Source organism: Scardinius erythrophthalmus (genome assembly GCF_964197995.2).
Source record: "Scardinius erythrophthalmus genome assembly, chromosome: 23".
In the NCBI taxonomy this organism is placed as follows: domain Eukaryota; kingdom Metazoa; phylum Chordata; class Actinopteri; order Cypriniformes; family Leuciscidae; genus Scardinius; species Scardinius erythrophthalmus.
The window spans coordinates 21,738,146-21,761,524 of NC_138243.1; the positions used below are offsets into that span (position 1 = coordinate 21,738,146).

Sequence of the window (23,379 nt, forward strand, 5' to 3'; positions counted from 1 at the left end):
TATGATTGCTTTTTACTCCTTATTCGATCGGTTTTAGACTTTGTCTGTGTCCAAACAATTAGTGTGTGTGTAAATGTTTTAAATGTTAATAATAGGCCATTTGGTACTTAGTCATCATTGGTACTTAAATTGTCAATTGTACATCTCCGCAAACATAGTATGGTTTTTTATGTTTGGTACTGCCAAAAAAATGAAATAGAGCACCTAGAATTTTCAGCGACAACGATGATGTCATTGCAGTTTGTTATTTGCATATGCATTACGATTGGTCTACTAGTGTTGAGCCTGCCCTACGCAAAACAAGATGTGTTGATGTAGTAGGGATGAAGCCTAAAACCCAAGCTTACTTTTGTATTAAAATCTTGTGACAGGGTTAGGACTATTATGAGTGTTATTGTTGAATATTGATTGTTTGTGATATTTAGCAAGTTTTCTGATCTTACACATAATTGTATGTTTTATTTTCTGTCTGCTCAGGTTTTCCTTTGAATGTGCTTTGTCTGCTGCCTCACTTGGTGCAACACTTCGGTAGCCCTACGCAGTTTTGTAAAGAAAGTGCTGAGAGGATCGCACAGGTCTGTCCCGCCTCCTTTTCTCTACACACTCCTACTATAAAACACACCCTTGGCTTCATTAATATTTACACCTGAAAGTGAAGACTCATTCTCAACACCTAATCCTGTATTATATCCCAACTCATAACTCTTTTGTTTTCTTGTAACAAGAAAACTATCATGTATAGTGTGCTAGTTTGCATATTTCTAGTGTCTTATTTTTGATTAACAAAGTGTCAGTCTGTTGTAGAATACATTCTGTGTATGTGATAAACAATCGGCCACCAAAAATAAAATATTAATAACATTACATCATACAAGTATAAAAATAATATGAGCTCCCAAATCCCAAATACATTCAATATGAAAAAAAATTTAAATAATAATAATATATATATACGAGCTATGTCAGTAGTAGTCAGTGCATACTAATAATATTTATTTTTGAAACACAATTACACATGTATTTGACTGTTTATGGTGTGATGTCTATTCTAGGTGTGTCTAGAGGAGAAAGACAAGAACACTAAACTATCACACCTGGCTCATGTAATGACCCTGTATAAGACTCGTTCCTACACCAGAGACCCCTTCTCGTGGGTTAATGTGGTCTGTCGCTACCTGCACGAGGCTTTCTCTGACATCACGCTCAGTCTGGTGACATATATGGCTGAGGTGAGATGTCCTGACTGGCTTAAATATAAGTATAAAATTACAAAATGGCAGATATGGTGTTGCTTATGCAGTTTTAATACCAGCTGACCTCTCTTCATAGTTGCTTGATAAAGGATTACCCAGCATGCAACAGCCCCTGCTGCAGATCATCTACAGTCTGCTGAGCCACATGGATTTGGTTGGAATTCAGGTCAAACCTTTCAATGTAGAGGTGCTAAAGACCATTGAGAAATTTGTACAGGTGAGATCCTTTCTGCTAAACCACTTGAAGTAGGATTAATTTGGTAATATGAAAGAATTTTGATCTGATTTGTAATACCAATATGTGTGTGTCCTCAATAGACAGTTCACTGGAAAGAAGCTCTGAACATTTTGAAGCTGGTCGTTTCCCGCTCAGCCAGCCTGTCCCTGCCGTCCTATGCCCATGGTGATCTAGCCCACCTGGAGGTTAGCCGTATGATGTGGGATGGCTCATCTAAAGCCTTGCCAGGAAAGACACTGGAATTCCAATTTGACATATCTGAGGTACTTTACATAGTGTGCACAATATATTTTGTCGTTCAGTTGTTGAAATGCATGGGGGGGGGGGTTTGTTTGCTGAAGGCACAAAAACCATTAATGCTTTACAAAATATCAGTTTTCAATGCAATTACATGCAACAGGTTCTCTGACTCATTCACCTCTTCAGGCGTGGCCATGTTGTTGTTTTTGAGCATGCATTTGTTATCAGATCCCATGAAGGGCGCAGCCCCTTTTCCTTTTGTTTTTGGTACATTTTAGGCTAAAGGGAAGTCGAGTTCTCAGCTTGCTTTCAGGTGGAGAAATGAGGATAATAGTCAAAGGAAGTTCGGAGAGATGTGTTTTGACTGCATTTGTGATTAATAACCTCTCAGATTAATGTGTTGGTGGATGTAATGAGGATTTCTGAGGGTTTCTTCTGAAACCTAATGAATAGGTAGTGGTCTTTTGGGGAATTTAGTGAATTTTGACACTAAATAGGTCAAATAACGTAAAGCAAAATTAAATGAAATTTAACATTATTATTGGACAACCCAATATTGTTTAAAATCTTGAGTTGTCCAATAATAATGTTAAATTTCATAGTCAGTTCCTGGTTATATTCATTTGCATTTAATATGACATCTGATCTAAAACAAGGAAGTCTATAATACCTGGAGAAAGCTATCTGTTTGCATTCCCATTCATGATTCCAGTTCCATTCAGGAACCACCAGAAGTACTGCTTTCTCCAGTTATAACAAAGACCTCCTTAGAGCCAACTTTGTGCATGATTTCCCTCTTGTGGCTTCATGTGCAACTACAGGAAACCATCTCAGTTCCTAGAATTGAGTTTTTGCCTCTTATCCACCCTGATGGAAGCAGTGATATCCTGTCCAGATGGAGTGGGTCCACACTGATAAGGAGTCCAGCAATTAGGCTGTTTTTCCACACATGCTTGTTTATCTACAGGAAGGCTGTGACTCATAGGTAGTGTGAGTCTATGAGTGTCCGTGCTCAGGACCTGTTGTTGTGCTGGTGTGCTTATGTTTTTGTAGGGGGTTACATATCTATGTTCAACTTTTTTTGTAATATATGTTTGTTCAATGACATGTTTTTATTCATGTGTTTGTGTCCAGACACCGGTTATTGGCCGCAGATATGATGACCTGCAGGGATCTGGAGGAAGAGATGGGAAAGCCCGTGTGATCGCAGTGACCCGTAGCACATCCTCTACCTCTTCAGGGTCCAACTCAAACACCGTCCTGGTGCCGGTCAGCTGGAAACGGCCACAATCATCACAGGTGACTAACATTTCATGCTGTTCATGTCTGTCATGGTATGAAGGAGGGGAACTTTTATTTCTTTGGGCTGTTCTGAACATCGTCTTTTAATGTGTACCTGTGATACTATGAAAATCTTGATGATTCTATCAGTCTGCTTTTTCAGCTGGTAATTTCCTTTTGTTTTTCAGAAGCGAACGAGAGAGAAGCTGGTGAACGTTCTGTCACTCTGCGGACAGGAAGTTGGCCTCACCAAGAACCCGTCTGTGAGTCCCCACTGTCATTCCTGGGAAGACACTGTATGTAGACAACCATACTTTTTTTTATTATGAGGAAAGACGCTTATCACTTTGGTCTTATAGAATGCAGGAATAATAGATTACATCTGTGTTTATTTCATATTAATTAAAGCCCCAATTATCGTGCATCTATTGCTATAACAAATGAAGTATAAGACTTATAAGACTCATAAGGCATCTTAGTAATGGGACAATTGCATACTCTACGCTGATTCCACTGTCATGTTTATTTGCCTCAGGTGATCTTCTCATCCTGTGGTGATCTGGACCTCATGGAGCATCAGCCCAGTCAGGTGTCCTCTGAGGATGGGACCCGGGAGGACACCCTGGATGATACCACGTCAGAGCAGCAGTTCAGAGTCTTCAGAGACTTTGACTTCTTAGACGTAGAGCTGGAAGATGGAGAGGTCAGTAGAAAACCTGGTATCATTTATTTATGTTATAATGTAAATTATTATTTACATTCAAATATGTTAGATTTAAAAATATATACACTACAATTGAAAAGTTTTTTTTTTTTTTTTTTTACTTTCTGAATGTCAGAAAAGACATTTATAACATTAAAAAAAATTCTATTTCAAATAAATGCTGTTCTTTTGAATTTTGTATTCATCAAAGAATCCTGGCAAAAATGGCTTCACGGTTATATATTAAGCAGAACAACTGTTTTCAACTGATATTAATAAGAAATATTTCAGCACCAAATCAGCATATTAGAATGATTTCTGAAGGATCATGTGACACAGAAGACTGGAGTAATGATGCTGACAATTCAGCTTTGCCATTACAGGAATAAATAACATTTTAAAAAACATTTTTTTTTTTTATTATTGTAATAATATTTCACAATATTACTATTTTACTGTGAGCAGAAGAGACTTATGTCAAAAACATTTTAAAAATCTTACCGACCTCAAACGTGTGACCGGTGTAGTGTGTATATATTTTAGTTATACAGATATAGACATAATAAATGACTTAGGAACTCAAAAGATGTTGATTTCAGAGTTACAATTCCCGTCCCTACTAACAAAAACCCAGTTCCTTTCAACTTTATTTCCTTATTCCTTCAGTTATTTCTTTCATGTTCTCTCTGGATAATGAGTTAACTCTTTTGCTCTGATAAGAGACTGCCTAACTAATGTGCCCATTGCTTTTCCTCTGGACATTCTCACTGTGTAGCTAACACTTTCTCTCTTTCTCTCCTGTGCTGCCATAGGAGCTGCAGGTAAGAACAGCTGTGTTAGCATGTGACATAGAGAATGGCAGAGATCTTGTTTCCATTCCTGCTCAGAATCACTGAGAATTATATGTGTCAGTCATGTAGACTCTCATCTATCAGGCTGCTGTTGCTAAAGAGATTAGATAAAGAATTTTTTGATGTGTTCAATTCATGGATGTCATATTACATACTATAGAAATTCATGTTAGAAGCATCTCATTTGAATATTTTTTTGTTTTGTTTCATTCATATTAAATCATTCCTCACTACTTGTTTTTGTTTTGTGAGAAAAGTATTAAAATTCAGATTGTTTCAAATGCTTATTGGAGAAAACTGCTGGTCTAAAATCCTTAAAATCAGGATTTTGTGTTTTAGTTGCAAAGTCAGAAACCTTAAACGTAGAGGCAGATATTGTTTCATATTTCAGATTGTTCTATTGTATTTACTGTATGTTTGCACGTGTTGTTCATTTTTGCATGGTTGATTAGAAGTGTGTTGTGTCTACTTCCTGGGTCTTAAGAGGGCCAGAGTGGTGCACACCCAACATCAGCTCATGCTAGGAAGAATAGCTGCTGAATCAGTGCTGTATGTATGTTTTAATAGGGCGAGAGTATGGATAACTTTAACTGGGGAGTGCGCCGACGCTCTCTGGACAGCACAGACCTGACTGAGCTCCTGGAGGAGAGCCAGCACTCTGACATAACCCCCTGCATCGGCCTACACGACCCCCAGCAAGACTCTGATGACTCCTCTGAGGAAGAGTCCAATTCCACCAGCCAAAGCCTCTCCCACTCTCAACTAGTATGTTCTATCTATCTATCTATCTATCTATCTATTAGTGGTGTAACGGTTCACAAAATTCACGGTTCAGTTCGATACGATACACTAGTGTCACGGTTCGGTTCGGTACGTTTTTGATACAGCAAAAAGAAAGAAATGCCAGAGAAATTTCCTTGATTTAATTTTTTTTTATAATTTTTTTTATTAAAACTAACATAAAGTATGATATTTTGTTTTACTTTGAGCAATTCTAGAGCTATAATTGACTCTTCTTAGGAGCATATAAAACAAAACAGCTCCTTGGAAAAAATGAAATGTAATATTGTAGTAGTTATAAACAAAGGTTTATTTTAGTTCAGATTAACATTTGAGGGCAGCAATTGTATTCATAATGTCAAAATAAAACCGACTCAATGTTACTTGAAGGCATTATGCCTACTATTCCTGCCAAAATTCCATGGTTGCAGTTAGTGTTACTACAGTAAATCCATGGTGAATGTTGCTGATCTGTGGACACTGGATAGATCATTTATGGCACAATGTTTCTTCCTGGTTTCCACGCGCTGTTTGATCCGTTAGTAACGGAGAAATGTGAATGTTTCTCACTAGATCTCGCAGCGATGTTATTACTTCTGTGGCGAATTCAAATGCTTTCTTTACTGGATCTCCTAGCGCTGTGTAGTAACAGTGTCGCATGATCACGATCGGCTCGCGCTGCACTGGTCCAAACTGATAAACGGTCCTTCAACCACATAATAACGAGCAGTTTCGTTCCGCTTGCATTACGTTTGCCATTTGATGTTGGGCAATGTTGTGGTCGCGCCGGCGTCTCTCACATGAGCGTGCTTGCCACGCGCAACGCGCCTACATTTGAAATAACAAAATTTTGGTCAGCAGGAAAAATGGTCCAACGGTTCGGTTTGAAAATGCGTACCGAAAACCGAACCGAAAGCCTCGTACCGAACGGTTCAATACGAATACGCATATCGTTACACCCCTACTATCTATCTATCTATCTATCTATCTATCTAATGTTCAATCTATCGATCTATCGTTCTATAGTTCTATCTTTCATTCTATGTATTCTTATAATACTATCTGTCTGTCTGTCTATGATACTACCTAGTGTTTGTCTTATTGTTTGTTTGTTTCAGCCTAATGGTATTTTTCTAAAGTTGGGCATTTTCTGATTTCAGACCATGAACCTCTCCCCCTCAGAGGACACCAATCATACAGACTCTCTGTCCACTTCCTATGACACCACATCAGCTGACCCAAATTCCCTTAATGCTGCAACACCTTGCTTGGGAACATCGCTTCCAGATGACCACATCATGCCGCGTGTATGTTTCAAATTAAATTTAGCCCATTAAAGCTTCTTCAACGTGCCCAAATAGCAGCAAACCTCGAAGCTAGATGTGTTGACATCTGCTTCAACATGCTGTTTGAAACTATTGCTGGCATGTTTGTGAGACTTAATTACTGACTAATTTAGATTTACTAAGAACATAAACTTTGAGGAGAGAAGATCAATAATGATCTTCTCACATCTTCACAGGTTTTACCAGAAGACGAGGAGTCAAATGTCCAAGAGGACGACCTGCCATTCGGTGTGAATGAGCTGCCAGTGAGGTTTGACTGTGGCTCTAGCACGAATCTGGAACTTCCTGCAGAACAAAACCGAGCTGGAATCAACCAGAACCCAAACTCCCTGCCCAGGTTAATACTGATACACTTCACTACAGTTTTAAAGCATTAGACTACTGCTAACTGGAATGGTTATTTAAGGGTAACATCCTTTCTTCTGGTTTCCGTAGCTACCATTTTGGGGAGGACCGAGATGATCTGGATGAGCTGGGCTTTCCTCCTCCACCCTCCCCATTTTTCTCTGCCATCTTGGCAGCATTTCAGCCCACAGTGTGTGACGATGCCGAAGAAGCCTGGCGGAGTCACATTAACCAGCTGTTGTGTGATACAGATGGGTCTTGTGCCGTCTACACCTTCCACATTTTCTCTGCAATGTTTCAGGTAACATCACCCTTATATGTACACAAAGCAGTCCTGTTTGAAAATGTATATTCATAATTGCTAAATCAGTGTTTCCCACATGATTTTGTAAGACTGGGGGGGGGTGGACCTCTGTCCTTATTTCGTGGTTCATGATATAGTGTCTCAGTTCACACTGGTGTTATAGGAAGCCAAACTATTAGGATAGTAATAATAATAATGCCTTTATATTATTATTATTCTCATACCAACAAAAGTAATACTGTATATTACTATTGTAATACAACTGTACTGTAAATGTAAATTAGAAGTAATTTTTTGCAATTATTTTACTTTACTGTAGACAAATTACAATACTTTGGTCTTCATTTTTCACTTGCAAGAGTTAAACCCTCAAGCTTTTATTTTGGCGGAAAACATAATCGTACAGACCTTTTATGTTATCATGAGAAGTGTAAAAATATTTTCAGTTTATTATGAAACTGTGGCGGGACAGATTAGATTGTGACAGGCCACCAGAGTCTACATATTTAACTGGAAACACTGGTTAATTAGAAGCCCATAAGTATTTATTACAATTAGCATTGTTAAAATTCATTTTTGTCTCTACAGAACATCCAAAACAAGTTCTGCTCCCTAACCAGCGATGCTGCCTGTTACCTTGGAGACGGCCTGAGGGGAATTGGGTCAAAATTTGTGCGATCATCAGAGATGTTGGCCTTATGCTCAGACTGTCCCACGCTGTATGTGGACGCAGAAACGGTCAGTGAATATTCCTCCCCAGCCGTGCTTCAGGGACCTCTCCTAACAAATTATTGAGAATCATTTTGTATATAAACTTTTAAATTGCAAGTCAGAAAGTATTTTTTTTGTCTTTTATGTCATCTGTCCTCTTGTAGATTGTTTCATATGGGCTTCTAGAAAAGATGAAGTTCAGTGTTCTTGAGCTTCAGGAGTATCTGGACACATATAACACCCGGGAGGAAGCCGCTGTCTCAGTAAGTCATTCTAACCTGTCAGGCTGCTCAAACAGGACCACTGGAAGCTGCTACATTGAATTGAGTTTCTGAAATAGTTCATTCTACAAACGTGAATGAGACTTTGAATCATGCGTCTTTAAGAGTAGAGGTTTGCCAATTCTTCTCTAAGTGATCAGACTTGATGGATTATGAACCAGGCAAAAAAAATCCCATCAATTTACATTTACTTAAACTCACACAGAACTGCTTGGCAGCTGTAACACCCATCATGGTGTCGGGTTTTGCACAAAATTACTTATGTTTTAATTGTGAGACAGCTGTTTTGAATTTAGTCAAGCACATCCACTTTCTCCTCTTTCAACAGTGGTTGCAGAACTGCAGGTCCACATTTCCGAGGTATCCCGATGATGGTGTGATCACCTGTCAGCCTGGAGACTCTGAGGAGAAGGTGAAAGCTGCTGTCTGTGCCCTTTAAAATGAAATCTTCCATCTTGCCATTGTTTACATGAAACCAACATTCATAATATGTACACAGTAATTTCTGATAGATTTGTTCGTTACGGTATGGTCGTTATGATTTTTTAACGTGTTTGAAATAATTATATTATGATCACCAAGATTACAATTTAATATATCTTAAAATGTAATTTATTCTTGTGATGACAACGCTGAATTTTCAGCATCATTACTCCAGTCTTCAGTGTCACATGACCCTTCAGAAATCATTCTAATATGTTGATTTGGTTCTCAATAAACATTTCTTATTATTATCAGCACTTAATATTTTTGTGGAAACCATGATACATTTTACATTTTGATGTATAGAAAGTTCAAAAGTCTTTTGTAACATTATAAATGTCACTTTTGGTCAATTTAATGCATCCTTGCTAAATAGAAACATTAAGTTCTTTTAAAAATCTTACTGACCCCAAACTTTTAAATGGTATTGTATGCAATGCATTATTTCCTCACTACTCTTCTTGTCACTCGGTGCGCTTTCTTCTTGTCATCCTCTGCATGATTTATATGGGTTGGGTTGAATGCGACAGGCACTAATCTTCTAATTATGTGGATGGGATTTCTGAGCACAGTGGCACATATTCAGTCTCACAGATTGCATGCTGGGTATTAATGCTGTCTGTTTCTCCCTTCTCAACTCTTTCCTGTTTTATGACATGCTTGCTCTGCAGCAAATGGAAACTCTGGCTGTAAGTTTGAAACTAAGAACAGTTCTCTTTCTTGTTCATCTGTTAGAGTGAGTGATCTGTGTTTACAGCTTTATAGTTTAGCACATGCGTTCAGTTCAGCGAGTGTGTTAACATGCATGATATTACCCAAACTTATGCTTAGTAAGCATACTTTTAAGATCATATCAAATGTTTTTGAAGACTGTAGAAGTAATGAATCATTTAAAAATGTAAACATGGTTTTCATAAAACAAGTAATTTTTTGTATTGTTATGAGCATTTTTTGTGCATATAAACACACTCTTTATTTTTCGTGGCTGTTCATATGTGTGATTTCCTTGTTATATCATGTTATTAATGTATTCGTATCGTCCACAGCAATTGGAGTTGTGTCAGCGCCTGTACAAACTTCACTTCCAGCTCCTCCTGCTGTTTCAGTCCTATTGTAAACTTATAGGACAAGTGAACACCATCAGCTCTGTGCCAGAGGTACACAATGCACCTATGACCCCACTGAGACACCTCATGGTCATGATCCGATTGATTTGATTCGAACCTTACCCTTAATCGTGTGCTTTCAATCTGTAGCTTTGGAACATGTCTCGGGAATTGAGCGATCTGAAGAACTGCCTGCGGCTAGCTGAAGCCTCATTGGCTGGTGATCTAGTGGACCGGCAAAGGCACGGCTCCCAGCCCATCTTCCCCAGCTCAGAGGCAGCTGTACAGGCCATCCTGGAGTGCTTGAACAACAACGAGTTCTCTATGGCCATCCGCTACACTCAAGAGTGCAGGTAAGCTATGACACCACTAGGGAGAGACAAAACTCTGTTAATTAGGTGGTAAAGACAACAATGAGGAAATAAAACAAAAATGTATTTTAGGTTTAGTTAGTTTTCCCCACTCAAGTTAGTTTTTATTTCAGTTAATGAAAATGTTTTCATTTTCTTTAACAATAATACTGGTGTTTAATAGCATGTTAGTTTTTACTGTGGTCTTGAAATTGGAATTTGAAATGGTATCAAAATGTTATTACTGTTATATAACTTTCTTCTGCTTTTTAGACGAATGTGGCCAAATGACATTTTCGGCGGTGGCTCAGAGGACGAGATCCAGACTCTCCTCAACGTCTACTTCCGGCACCAGACTCTGGGCCAAACTGGCACCTTTGCACTGGTCGGCTCGAACAAGGACATGTCCGAGGTCTGCACAAAGATCATGGAGCTCAACGGAGAGATCCGGGACATGATCCGTCGCGCCCAGGGGTACCAGGTGTTCTCATCCAGCCTCCTCGACTCCAGCGTGTCCGGTTTGAGTCTCTGACAGGAAGCCTGCGGCACCCCAGACCAGCCCTGGCCTGGACCCCCCGACCACTGGATCCCTCCATAGTCACCCAACCTCTCCTGCACCAGCCCTCATCCCATGATCCTCCACTCCTGCCACCCGCTCCAGGCCAGATCCAGTGTGACGTTTGGGAGTGCTGCCACCCTTTTGAGGGTTTAACACATAAAATTGTGCCCTTCTTAGGGAAACTTGCACGAGCATCCTTGACTGTACTAAATAGGAAGGGGCTCCTGAGAGTGAGCGTGTCCTCGGGTCCTCAAAAGTGCAGCAATAATGGAGAAACTGAGCTGCTCCTGCGAGATTCCTTGGATTGAGTCACTAAAACGCATCTTTTAATTATTGCACTACGTTGACGTTTCATGTCGTAAATCACGAGGAGAAAAATATATCCCGTTTGCTACTGAGAAAAGCTGCCTTTTTGGAAAGGAAGCACCTGAGTGAGAACTTCTTCTTGGTTTGTTTGTTAACATGGGGAATGTGCAATGATGGATCATTGAAACGGATGCCTTTCTACTGTAACTGTTCAAGATTGTCTTTAAAAGCGAACAGGACACGGCGCACAAATGAAGGAGGGACAAAGGATGCTATTTGTATGTCGTCGGTCATCGTCATGATACTTGTAACTGTTTAAAGCTGAGAGCTTGTGTCTTTGTGAACCTGTCCATCACTTACGTACCGCTAAATATCAGCCTCCGCACCTGCACAAAGACACGCTGACATTCAGCGATTTGTTCATAAAACTGAGAAGCTACGGCTAAACCTGATTCTACTTCAAGTGCTGATAAGTGATTGTTTGGCTGTTTTTCCAATCGACATCCTGCGCTACGCCAAACACAGGCTCACCTTTAGGGTAAATTTGTATTTAAGAAATCAGTGTGTTGAACGTAGTTTTTGAAATTGTTCTTTGTCGGTTCAAGTTGCCAAGCATGCATCATTGTACTTTCGAGTTGTATTTATTAAAAGTGTATTTTATTAAAACGTTATTTGTATAAAGTGGAAAAGGGAGGCATCACGTGAAGATTAGTCTTTCTCTAGTGCATGCCTAGACAGATTGCACATTGTAAAGCTTCTTTGAGAAAATGGTTTCTTTTCGTTCACTGTGTAAATACTTAAAGCTTTTGTGAAATAAATTGTGCTTTCTTCATGTTGAGATTCTTCAGTTTGTTGTTCATTTCAATAAGAAATGAGGAAATTCTGGTGTTTAAAGGATAGTGATTTTGCAGTCTACAAATTAAAGCAATTATTTCAGTGACGCTTAATCTTAGGGTTTTATGCATGCATAATCTTGAGCAAAATAATATTCCATTATGCACTACCATAATTAAATTGTGGAACAAGATCTTAATTTCCATACAATGATAGTGGTGTTTTGGACCCCATTGACTTTCATTGCATGGTCAAAAACAGTTCTTCATACTAGTGTTCTGCAGAAAAACATTTTACAAGTTTGGAAAGAAATAAGGGAAAACACATAACATTTTAAGTTTTGGTTGAGCTCTTAAGTCCTTCACGAAGCAGAAACACTCACAGACTCTAGTATTATGCTGATATACTTTATTAGGTTATATAAACTTGCACATTTATACAAATACAAAAATACAATACATCCCACCCAATGTCACATGGGCCACCAATACAGATTCTAAAACACATCATTATACACCTGAACATTTAGACTATGTACTTGAAACTGTAGATGGTGTCACAGGAAAGGCCTTTGCCCTTGCAGCGGCCACACAGTTCCTGACGATGAGGACGACGCAGGTCAATGTGCCTCTGCTTTCGCTCACAGCAGCAGCGAGCCTTGCAGCAAACCTGGTAGAGGTCAAACAGAGCAAGGTCAAATTGAACAAACAACTTCAAAATAAGTGCACAATTACTATCGACAACTCCTACCTGGCACTGAATGGATTCAACCCTGAATGGATTCAGTCCCGCCTGGCACTTTCTGCAGTGCTGTTTGAAGTACACCTGTGGGAATGATGCCATTTAATTAGGTTTGAACCTCAAGTTTAAATGTTTTTTAAAGTCACTGCATTTTACCTTGGAGGTTCCCGAGATGCACCACACAAATGCACTTTCCCATCGAATATTGCACTTACTGCAGTGATAAAATCCATATTTCTGCTCCAGAAACTAAATAAGAATAAATTGTTAGAATACAACTCAAAATAAATGGTTTACCAAAACTCCATGTGTACACAATTTTAAAGGCATAGTAAGCTACACCCAAAAAAGAAAATTATCATTTACTCACCCTCATGTTGTTCCAAACCTGTATGAGTTTCTTCTGTTGACCAAAAAGATATTTTGAATGTTGGTAACCAAACAGTCGACAGCACCCATTGACTTGCATAGTAGGCTACTTATAAAATAAATGTTATTAAAAAAAACTATGGATGTCAATGGGTGCTGTCAACTGTCGGGTTAACGACGTTCAAAAAAGTTGTTCAACAGAAGAAAATGGTTTGGAACAATTTGAGGGCAAGTAATGACAAATTTGGTGAATATCACTTCAAGGAACTTTACATATTCATGTTGAAAGTGGGAGGGGGATAAATAATTACACTAATAATTTGTATATTTCCAAATCTGACTAACGTTACGTAGTATCAGTTACAAGCCCAAGTCACCTAATTTCACAGAATAACCATTGTATTTTAGGGAGAAAATAGTTGCCATGCTAAACCTTTGCCCTTAACACACCTGAAAGTTAGACCGTTTATTTCGCTGAATCAACGACTTCCCCTGCCGTGATTCGTTGTGCGTGGTTTCATCCAGTTTACACTTCTCGTCGTCGTCGTCGTCCGTCTCACTGTCCGTCTTGCTGCTCTCATCCCCGCCATCGTCCTTACGTTCACCGGCAGTCGTGGTCAAGGAGAAAATCCTGCGGTCGAAGACGGGGGAGTAGATGGCGACGGGACGGGAGAAGCGAACGGAGTTGACAGGTGTGCTGGGCAGAGTGTCTTTCAGTTTCAGTTTCAGTGGGTTGATGGACGGCGTCCTCGGTGACTCCCATTTATCGCCGCGATAATACAGCGTTTTTGGGCCGAGTGAGCACTGGACAGTGGCGTCTACCTTTGGGTTTACCTGCACACCGAACTCTCTAGTGTTGGCCTTGCGGAGGCGCGGGGTCAGATTCGGGTTCACCTGAGAAAGTATCGCTTTTAACTGCGCGCGTTTATAAACGTCAAAATAATCGGGGGCATCTGGCGCAACATACAAATTGTTTCCCTTTTTATTCCAGTTTTGCTGCTTAAATTTCGCGTTGCCGGGGTAAAAGGGAAAATAGCCAGGATACCCTCCATAGTTGTAAGGTGGAATGAGATACTCCTCCATTGTGGCGTAATCATTAGTAAAGACGTTGCTGAATATTTATGATATTCCTGAGCACACACCTTAATTGACGCGACCTAATTAGCAGCATCGATCACATGTGGGCGTGGCTCAGCAATACGAATATGACGCATTAGCAGTAATGATCCCTAGGAATCGGCAGTCTTTCCCTGTTTTATATATTTAATTTAGCATGAGTTGAAAATGCAGTTGGGTAGGCTACAGACTGTATTTTATATGAAAAGGCAGGTAGTGACAACGCACGTTCCACAACTTCACTTCACCTTTATTTTTAAAATTGCAAGTTTTTTTTTTTTTTTATGGAATTCAATTAAGATGATTTCTGGAATGTAACACAAATTTACTATTTCATTTCAACATGTTTTAAATTATTGCATAATTATTATATATGTAATTATTATGACCTCATAATAATTAAGAGACACCATTGAATATTTGCACTGTAAAAAAAATATTTATCACAGAAAAATTTAAATAATGAATAAATAAATATTTTATTTATAAATAAATGTTTATAAAACTATGAATATATGTTTATAAAATATATATTTCACTAAAAACAAGGTAATTATAATGGTGACATTGTCAACCCGATTAAAGATTAGCCTTTCTTTTACTGAGTCGAGATTTGAAGAGCAATAATAATTTGTGAGGTATGTATGTTGCTAGGCGTTTAAATAAGTGGAGGGTTATAAAAGCTGGATTTTAAAACCCTGTTATGCTTCAGGCAAACAACGAGAACTAAACTAAAGGTTTACTAAAGGTCTTAAATTCTAGGTTCACTATAGTTGAAGCTGTTCAATCTAGCTTGCATTACCAGTCTAAAGTGTGTTTCTTGTGCTGAGGATTTTGTTCTGTTTTATTTGTCAAGAACCTTTTCATTTTATAATAAAATAAAATAAAGTATGGAAAGTATTTCCTGCACAGTGCAAAATAAAGTGAAAAAAAATATATATATACAGGCTATATATATATATATATATATATATATATATATATATATATATGTAACTAGTCTTAAAGCACTGTTAGTAGTAGTAGTCATTTAGCAGACATTGTCTCAACCAAAGTAACTTTTATTTCGGGGACAGTCCTGTTAGATCAGCTTGCCCATTATGGGCACAAAAGTGTTAAGTGATCCCATTGATTCTTCACTTCATGAATTAAACAACCTTTGGATTACCACCATCTCATGCAGAAGAAGACCTGACACATCAATTCAATCACTCTTCAATATTCAAGTAAGTTCAATGCACAGTGGGTGTATTGTTTTTATTCCAGCTTAAAGTATCATGCATTTACATCATACATCATACAAATCACTGTTTGGATTTGATTTCCCTCCTTCTCCTCCTCTGTTTTCTCTTTCTAGCCAATCATCTCTATAATTCATCTATATGGGATCAAATAAATTTGACTATAACCTTTCAAAACTGACAAACAAGCCCTGCGGGGAAACACAAGACTCACACCATTGGTTTTCCCTCATATGGATGCGACAAGGATAGGTGTTGAGAAATAATATTCTGTGCTATTCAGGTATTGAAAAATAATATTGTGTGATTATAGAGAGCAGCAGATAGTTGCAATAAAAATAATTGCATGCTTATCGAAGTGATACATTCTTTATTTCATTAAATTATGTACATTGGCGGTCAATGCTACTGTAATATTGATGTTTCGCTTGAGTCAGACAGGCAAATAGCCCAGATAATTTGAACATTGCCCCTTCAGAGGCCCCAATAGCTGGTTTAAAACTAATAAAACAATCTCCGGGAACATATTATTGGCATTAATGTATTACAATGTCAATTTTTCCTTCTGGCTCTGTTCAGGACATGCGGGTGCACCGTGCACATTACCATTAGCCTTCTAGATGGAGATAACGCAATATATGCATTCTGATTTCGCATGTAATTCAATTTAAATACACAGATCTGTTTCCTAGTACATATTACATTGTATTTTCATGTATTCTAAAATGTTGATTTTATTACGTAATCAAGGTCTAGCTAATAAAAACACCTGGTCGAAGTATTGTTTTCAATTCTGTTTATAATTTTTTTTAATACATTTTACAAAGTTTGGGCTGGTAACATTAATGTAATGTACTGTATGTATTCCATTCATAAATTATTTGTCATTGAAAGTCATTTAGTAATCCATTTGGATTACTGGATAACTAGGTGATCAGTATTCCTGTGATATATGGTTCATTCATATGGGTTTTTCTGTCTTAAAAGATAATCAGTTGTCATTTAGAGCCACTGGAGAAATCATATATATATGTTTTTTTGTAATCATATTTGCCCTATCATACACTAGCAGGAGGAAATGTGTTATTATGGAGGCTGGAATTGCGCAGCGCTTGGATACCTATTTACCCGTCAAGTGCCTGGGTAATAATTGATAGATTTCCTGAGAGGACAAAAAACGGGACCAGATGGGGCCAGGTGCATTATACCGCAGTTGCAAGCGACTCGGAGTGAGGTAAGAGACGCAACTCACTTGTTTAACATTAGGAAAGTTGTCCAGTTCTCTGGCACCATGAAAGTTGCATGGATTGTTTTGGCGCTCGTATTGTTCAGTCAGCTACAGTGGACAGCAGCTGATCCAGGCGCAGGGCTGCACACATGGGATAGATTTAGCAAACTTCCATATCCCGGTGACAAAGCCTTCCTTTATGACATTTTCCCTGAGAAGTTTATGTGGGCTGTCGGCACGGCTGCATATTCAGTTGAGGGAGCCTGGGAAAAAGACGGGAAGGGTAAGTCTATCTGGGACACTTTTACTCGCGGAGGGACCCGTGTATCCAGAGGCGACGTGGGCAGTGACAGTTATCACAACATCCCGGGGGACCTCCGAGCCCTGCAGCAACTTGGAGTAAGTCACTACCGGTTTTCTCTGTCCTGGCCGCGCATCTTCTCCAATGGCACCAAAGAAAGTTACAATGAAAAAGGTGTGGAATATTATAAAAGTCTAATTCGAGGTTTGAAGGATGTGAAAGTGCAACCTGTCGTGACTTTATATCATTGGGACCTGCCTGACAGTTTGCAAACCCTCTTTGGAGGCTGGAGCAATTCGGTAATGGTTGATCTATTCAGAGAATATGCAGATTTTTGTTTTAAAACATTTGGATCGGATGTGAAATTTTGGATTACCATCGACAATCCTTTTGTTGTGGCCTGGCATGGATATGGAACTGGGGTTGTGGCTCCTGGTATCAAAAATGACTCAGATTTGCCTTTCAGAGTGGGACACAATCTTCTGAAGGTAATGAGAGCCACATACTCAAATAAGTTATTTATTTAATTACCAAATGTATCTGTATAATTGTATCTGTCTGTCTGTTTATATATATACACTCACCGGCCACTTTATTAGGTACACCTTGAACCCCTTTTACCTAATTTTTTGTGGCATAGATTCAAAAATGTGCTGGAAACATTCCTCAGAGATACTGGTCTATATTGGATTGAGATCTGGTGAGTATGGAGGCCTTTTGAGTGTAGTAAACTCATTGTCATGTTCAACAAACCAGTTTGAGATGGCGTGTTATTCTACTGGAAGTAGCCTTCAAAAGATGGTCATAAAGGGATGGAAATGGTCAGAAACAGTACTCAAGTAGGCTGTGGCATTTTAAACGATGCTCAATTGTACTAAGGGGCCCAAAGTGTGCCAAATGGGACCACTACACCACTGCCTCCAGCCTGAACCGTTGATACAAGGCAGGATGGATACGGTAGGCTTTCATGTTGTTTGTGCCAAATATTGCAGCAGAAATTAAAACTCATCAGACCAGCAATGTTTTTCCAATCTTCTATTGTCCAATTTTGGTGAGCCCATCTGAATTGTAGCTTCAGTTTCCTGTTCTTAGCTGGCAGGAGTGGCACCGGTGTGTCTATCTTCTTCAAGGTTTGACGTGTTGTGCATTGAGTTACTGTTGCATTTCTCTCAGTTCGAACAAGTCTGGTCATTCTCCTCTGACCTCTGGCATCATCAAGGCATTTTCACCCACAGAATTCCCACTCACTGGATAGTTTCTCTTTTTCAGACCATTCTCTGTAAACCCTAGAGATGGTTATGTGTGAAAATCCCAATAGATCAGCAGTTTCTGAAATACTCCGACCAGCCCGTCTGGCAACAACAACCATGCCGTGTTCAAAGTCACCTTTCTTGGTGATACACCAAGGGGGAATCACCTTTCTTCCCAATTCTGATGCTCAGTTTAAACTTCAGCAGATCGCCTTGACCATCTCTACATGCCTAAATGCATTGCTGCCATGTGATTGGCTGATTAGATAGTAGAGCATTTGAACAGGTGCATCTAATAAAGTGACTGGTGTGTATATATATATATATATATATATATATATATATATATATATATATATATATATATATACAAAAAAATGTTTTTTTATTTTATTAATAGGCTTTATTATTATGTTGGTTAAATTTGTGTAGTTCAAAGTGCTGTATGCAATATATGTTTTTCAAATATAATGTATAGCCATGTATTTTGTGTTGCCGTCTAGGCTCATGCTGCAGCCTGGCACTTGTATGACGACCGGTATCGTTCCCGTCAGGGTGGGCTAGTGTCCATGGCTCTGGCCTCCCACTGGATCAAGCCTAGCAGAACCAGGCAGGAGAACCGCAGAGCCTGCCAGTGTTCTCTGGACTTCGTGCTCGGCTGGTTCGCCCGTCCGTTGTTTGTGGATGGAGACTATCCACCCTGCATGAAACACAATCTGACCCACAGACTGCCGTCCTTCACGGAGGCTGAGAGCGTGTATGTTAATGGAACAGCGGACTTCTTTGCCCTGTCTCATGGACCGGCTCTTAGTTTTCAGCTGATCAATGACAGTCTGCGCTTCGGCCAGACAGAAGACCTAGGTCTGAGGATGCTGCTGTACTGGGTCCGTGCCGAGTACAACAATCCTCCCATCTTTGTTGTGGAGAGTGGCTGGTATGGAAGTGGTGACACGAAAACAAAGGATGCCAAGCATATGTACTATCTGAAGCGCTTTATTATGGAGACTCTGAAAGGTACTGTATCTGAACTGAGGGTGTTTGATGAAATGATAAGCTTAGAATGAATGATAATTTTGAGATTATCATATCTTTTAATGGTCAAAGGAGCATTTACAATGTGTTTTAGCTATCATTTAGCACTGCTATTTTCAACAATTCACATTTCACGATCAGTAACTGATTATGAACAATAATTTTCTCCTCTTTATAGCGATCCGTTTTGATAGAGTAAATGTGATTGGCTACACAGCCTGGTCTCTGCTGGACGGGTATGAGTGGTACCGTGAATATGCAATACGACGGGGGCTTTTCTTTGTGGATTTCAACACTCCTGATCTGAAGAGAGAGCCGAAGACATCTGCCACTTTCTATAGCAAACTAATAGAGAAGAATGGCTTCCCTCAGCTTCCCGAGAACCGCCCTGCACAGGGTGTCTTTCCATGTGACTTTGCCTGGGGAGTGGCTGCCAATTCCATACAGGTACAGCTTATCCTGGTTGCTTGCCATGCATGCTTAAATAATTACTTTGTAAAAACACAACTTTTTATTATTGATTTGATACTGTATATGATATATATTTTATATTTGAACTTTATTTATAATAATAAATATATTTATACATATTATATAATATATTAGTGCTGTCAAATCGATTAATCGCATCTAACATAAAAGGTGGTTTATATTATATATATATATAGATAGATAGATAGATAGATAGATAGATAGATAGATAGATAGATAGATAGATAGATAGATAGATAGATAGATAGATAGATAGATAGATAGATAGATAGATAGATAGATAGATACAGTCATCACATATATATTATATATATATATATATATATATATATATATATATGCATACATATATGTGTGTACACACACACACCTATATATATGTACACATATAAACAAAAGCTTTTATGTTAGATGCGATTAATCACGATTAATCAATTTAACAACACTAATATATATATATATATATATATACAGTATGTGTGCGTATTTATATACACTTAATATATGAAATATAACTATAAAACATAAATTATATAAATCTAATATTTATATTTTATAGTAATATTTCATATTATATAATGTTTCTATTTATACACATACACACAAACACACACACACATATATACATTTACATTTGACAGGGTACATTTGCATTTATTTAAATGTTGATTAATGCACATTAAAAAAAAAATCTGATTACATCTAACTGCACACATTTCATCAAAAAGTCCTTTCTATGTAAAGTGCAGGCCAGCAAATCAATCTTACTTGGTTGTTCTTGTTTGTCCCATTCAAAGGTCATTTTTATAGAACTTAGATTCTGTGTTGATCGTATGATGTATCTAGCTTTAATCTTTGACCTTTGTTCAAACTTCAAACATTGATAAACATCATTTGCATAAATTCAAAACCTAGTTTTAATCAATTTTCACTTTTCAAATTTTATATCTAAAATCATCTGAATGTCATCTGAACCTGTTTTGAAGGTTGACACTACACCAACCCAGTTTGCTGACCCTAGCGTTTATATCTGGAACATCTCTGGTAACGGAGAGTTGAAAAAGGTCCCTGGTGTGCAGGCGCCCCCTATGCACAGGCCGCGCCACTGCGCCGACTACGGCAGCATCCTCCAGCAGGTGTCTGATGTGCACCGGATCAAAGTCTCACACTTCCACTTCTCCCTCAACTGGTCCTCCATCATCCCAACAGGCCGGGTGTCTGATGCTAACGAAACACTGCTGAGATACTACCATTGCTTTGTTAGTGAGCTACATAAGGTTAACGTAACCCCTGTTGTGACCCTTTGGCACCACACAGGGAAACTATCCAGCCTCCCGGCATCCAGGGAGGCTGGTGGGGGCTGGCAGAGCGAGGAGACAGTCCAGGCATTTGCAGACTACGCCAGGTTGTGTTTCCAACGACTGGGAACTCATGTCAAGCTGTGGATCACTCTGAATGAGCCTAACGATGAGGATCTTGAATACACTGTGGGCCACCAGCTTCTTCGTGCGCACGCGTTAGCTTGGCGCGTCTACGACAGCGAGTTTCGCAAAGCCCAAGGTGGAAAGGTATCGCTGGTTCTTCATATGGACTGGGTCGAACCTGCGTTTTCATTCAGCAGGGAGGATGTGGCGCCTGCAAACCGAGTCCTGGACTTTCGAGTCGGCTGGTTTGCTGAGCCCATCTTCGGTAGAGGTGATTACCCAGCGGTGATGCGTAGCTGGCTCCAACAGCGAAACAATATCGACCTCTTCAACTACCACTTACCGACGTTCAGCAAAGAGGATCAACTGCTGGTAAAAGGAACCTACGATTTCTTCGCCATCAGCCATTTTACTACCTCAATGGTATATGATGGAGTGGAAGACAAATACACCTTCAAGGACAAGTTGCAGGTTCAGTTGATATCTGACGTGACCTGGATCATGTCTCCAAGACGCAACTCTCCTGTGGTCCCCTGGGGGCTTCGCAAGGCACTGAACTGGGTTAACTCCCGATACAAAGGGGTTCCCATTTATGTGATGGCCAATGGTGTTCAAGAGGACACCGCTAGGTTTAAGGATAGCTTGCGCGTCTACTACCTATACAACTACATTAATGAGGCCTTGAAAGGTAAGAAACTGTATAATGTTATGTGTTGGCTTTCACTAGGGTGGCTCATACAGAATTTTATTTTTTTGGCTTTGTCAAGAGCTCTGTCTCAGTCACTGTTAACTGAATTAAAATGATGGTGTAAAATACTGTAGGCTACATTAATTAACTGATCAAAGAAACAAGCACAGAAAACCAATATATTATAATGAATATTCATATTAATAATTAGCAATTCCTAATCTATTTAGTTTTTATTATAAATTTCATATACATTTTAATAAAATTATAATTAAAGGAAATGTGAATCATTAATATTAATTATATTATTCATAACAAATTATATATTGATATTACTGTAAGTGTAACCCACAGGTATATATATTAACAATTAAACTTATTTTAAGTGTAATCAAACATTATTTGAATCCATTGTCATTTTATCACGTTTTAGAGATTAGATATTTCACACTTTTTTATATGTCTGTAGTGTGTCGTAGATGTTGAATGTTTCAACATCTAATTGTTTAAGATTCATTTTTTTAAGTTTCCTAGTACTGTAACCCACTTGGATAAGTTCTGATGACTCAAATCTATGCCGTTTCTATTTAGAGGCACAAATCTCAGGCTGTACACACACATCCACACGCAGCGGCTTAATTATTAAACAGAAAACTAGGGAAACAGTTTGCTGACCTTAGGAAAACTAGCGAGCCACTCTTCATCTGATCTTTGGAAAAATATTTGTTTACTATTCTCAAAACACCGGCAAGGCCTCGCTTTATAGTTACGTCATCATGGGTTCAGGAGTTCACTTCACTCGCATTCTAACCTCTGATTTGTTCTTTTAGCGTATACGCTAGATGGAGTCAATCTAAAGGGCTACTTTGCATATGCATTCAGCGACCAGCGGGACCCAGGCTTTGGCATGTATGGTCACGTGCAGGAGGAGGTCATTCTGAAATCTTCACTGGCCCATTACAAAAACATCATCCACCACAATGGCTTCCCTGCCACAGGCACACCTCAGCAACAGTGTCCCCATGCTCCAGTGCACAGCTCTGGCCGTTATATCCTCACCAAGCAGCCTGTCGTTGGCTTTCTCTCTCTGGTGAGCTCTTGCATGCTGATCACAGTGTGCCTTATTATCTACTACGCAGTCAAGAGGCACAAATTAGCCACCAAAAAATGAAGGGAAATGGTTCCAGTGGACTCTTATACTTTTAATTTATTTGTTTTAATGGTTAGTTTATGACTACACAACACTGCTTTGAACTCAACATGAGCCTGACCATATATATATAATTTCAGAATTATCATGTAAAACCATTATTTATTTGTAAAAAGTAAAATATTTGCATTATTTGGGCAAGTTTGTTATTTCACAGGGGGTTTGTAAAAAAATGGCATGTTAAAAAGAAACTGACTATGGTTAGTATAGATATATTATGTCATACATTGTCAGATATATTAAATAAATATTTTCAAAGTAATTAAATGCGATATCTTTAATTTTCTTTTTATAGTACCTGTTATAATATATATGC

The 23,379-nt window shown here is 38.8% G+C and overlaps 3 protein-coding genes across 9 annotated transcripts in view; 2 read left to right on the forward strand and 1 right to left on the reverse strand.

Moving 5' to 3' along the window:
• Nucleotides 1-11,973, forward strand: part of fryb (furry homolog b) — a 67,244-nt gene extending 55,271 nt beyond the window's left edge. For 5 of the 7 annotated variants that reach the window (XM_081354960.1, XM_081354961.1, XM_081354962.1 and 2 more), the window contains exons 45-61: nucleotides 478-575; nucleotides 1,053-1,229; nucleotides 1,330-1,470; nucleotides 1,572-1,754; nucleotides 2,866-3,030; nucleotides 3,201-3,275; nucleotides 3,548-3,715; nucleotides 5,134-5,331; nucleotides 6,507-6,653; nucleotides 6,869-7,029; nucleotides 7,128-7,338; nucleotides 7,930-8,079; nucleotides 8,217-8,315; nucleotides 8,662-8,745; nucleotides 9,863-9,973; nucleotides 10,073-10,275; nucleotides 10,546-11,973. In XM_081354960.1, the coding sequence (XP_081211086.1) occupies nucleotides 478-575; nucleotides 1,053-1,229; nucleotides 1,330-1,470; nucleotides 1,572-1,754; nucleotides 2,866-3,030; nucleotides 3,201-3,275; nucleotides 3,548-3,715; nucleotides 5,134-5,331; nucleotides 6,507-6,653; nucleotides 6,869-7,029; nucleotides 7,128-7,338; nucleotides 7,930-8,079; nucleotides 8,217-8,315; nucleotides 8,662-8,745; nucleotides 9,863-9,973; nucleotides 10,073-10,275; nucleotides 10,546-10,804 (2,630 nt within the window). In that variant the 3' untranslated portion in view covers nucleotides 10,805-11,973. Of the gene's footprint in view, nucleotides 1-477; nucleotides 576-1,052; nucleotides 1,230-1,329; nucleotides 1,471-1,571; nucleotides 1,755-2,865; nucleotides 3,031-3,200; nucleotides 3,276-3,547; nucleotides 3,720-5,133; nucleotides 5,332-6,506; nucleotides 6,654-6,868; nucleotides 7,030-7,127; nucleotides 7,339-7,929; nucleotides 8,080-8,216; nucleotides 8,316-8,661; nucleotides 8,746-9,862; nucleotides 9,974-10,072; nucleotides 10,276-10,545 lie in introns of all 7 variants that reach the window. The other 2 variants (XR_014029312.1, XR_014029313.1) reach the window with 1 other exon arrangement.
• A 115-nt stretch (nucleotides 11,974-12,088) lies between these two features.
• Nucleotides 12,089-14,311, reverse strand: zar1l (zygote arrest 1-like). The gene is made up of 4 exons (XM_081354997.1): nucleotides 13,532-14,311; nucleotides 12,869-12,961; nucleotides 12,722-12,796; nucleotides 12,089-12,640 (listed from the first exon to the last, which is right to left on the reverse strand). The coding sequence occupies exons 1-4, from the start codon at nucleotides 14,162-14,164 to the stop codon at nucleotides 12,497-12,499; spliced, it is 945 nt and encodes a 314-aa protein (XP_081211123.1). The 5' UTR covers nucleotides 14,165-14,311; the 3' UTR covers nucleotides 12,089-12,496.
• A 2,418-nt stretch (nucleotides 14,312-16,729) lies between these two features.
• kl (klotho) lies at nucleotides 16,730-23,024 on the forward strand (the record flags this gene model as incomplete). Its single annotated transcript, XM_081354254.1, has 5 exons — nucleotides 16,730-17,455; nucleotides 18,721-19,231; nucleotides 19,428-19,696; nucleotides 20,728-21,853; nucleotides 22,684-23,024. The coding sequence occupies 5 exons, from the start codon at nucleotides 16,730-16,732 to the stop codon at nucleotides 23,022-23,024; spliced, it is 2,973 nt and encodes a 990-aa protein (XP_081210380.1).
• Nucleotides 23,025-23,379: the final 355 nt, after the last annotated feature.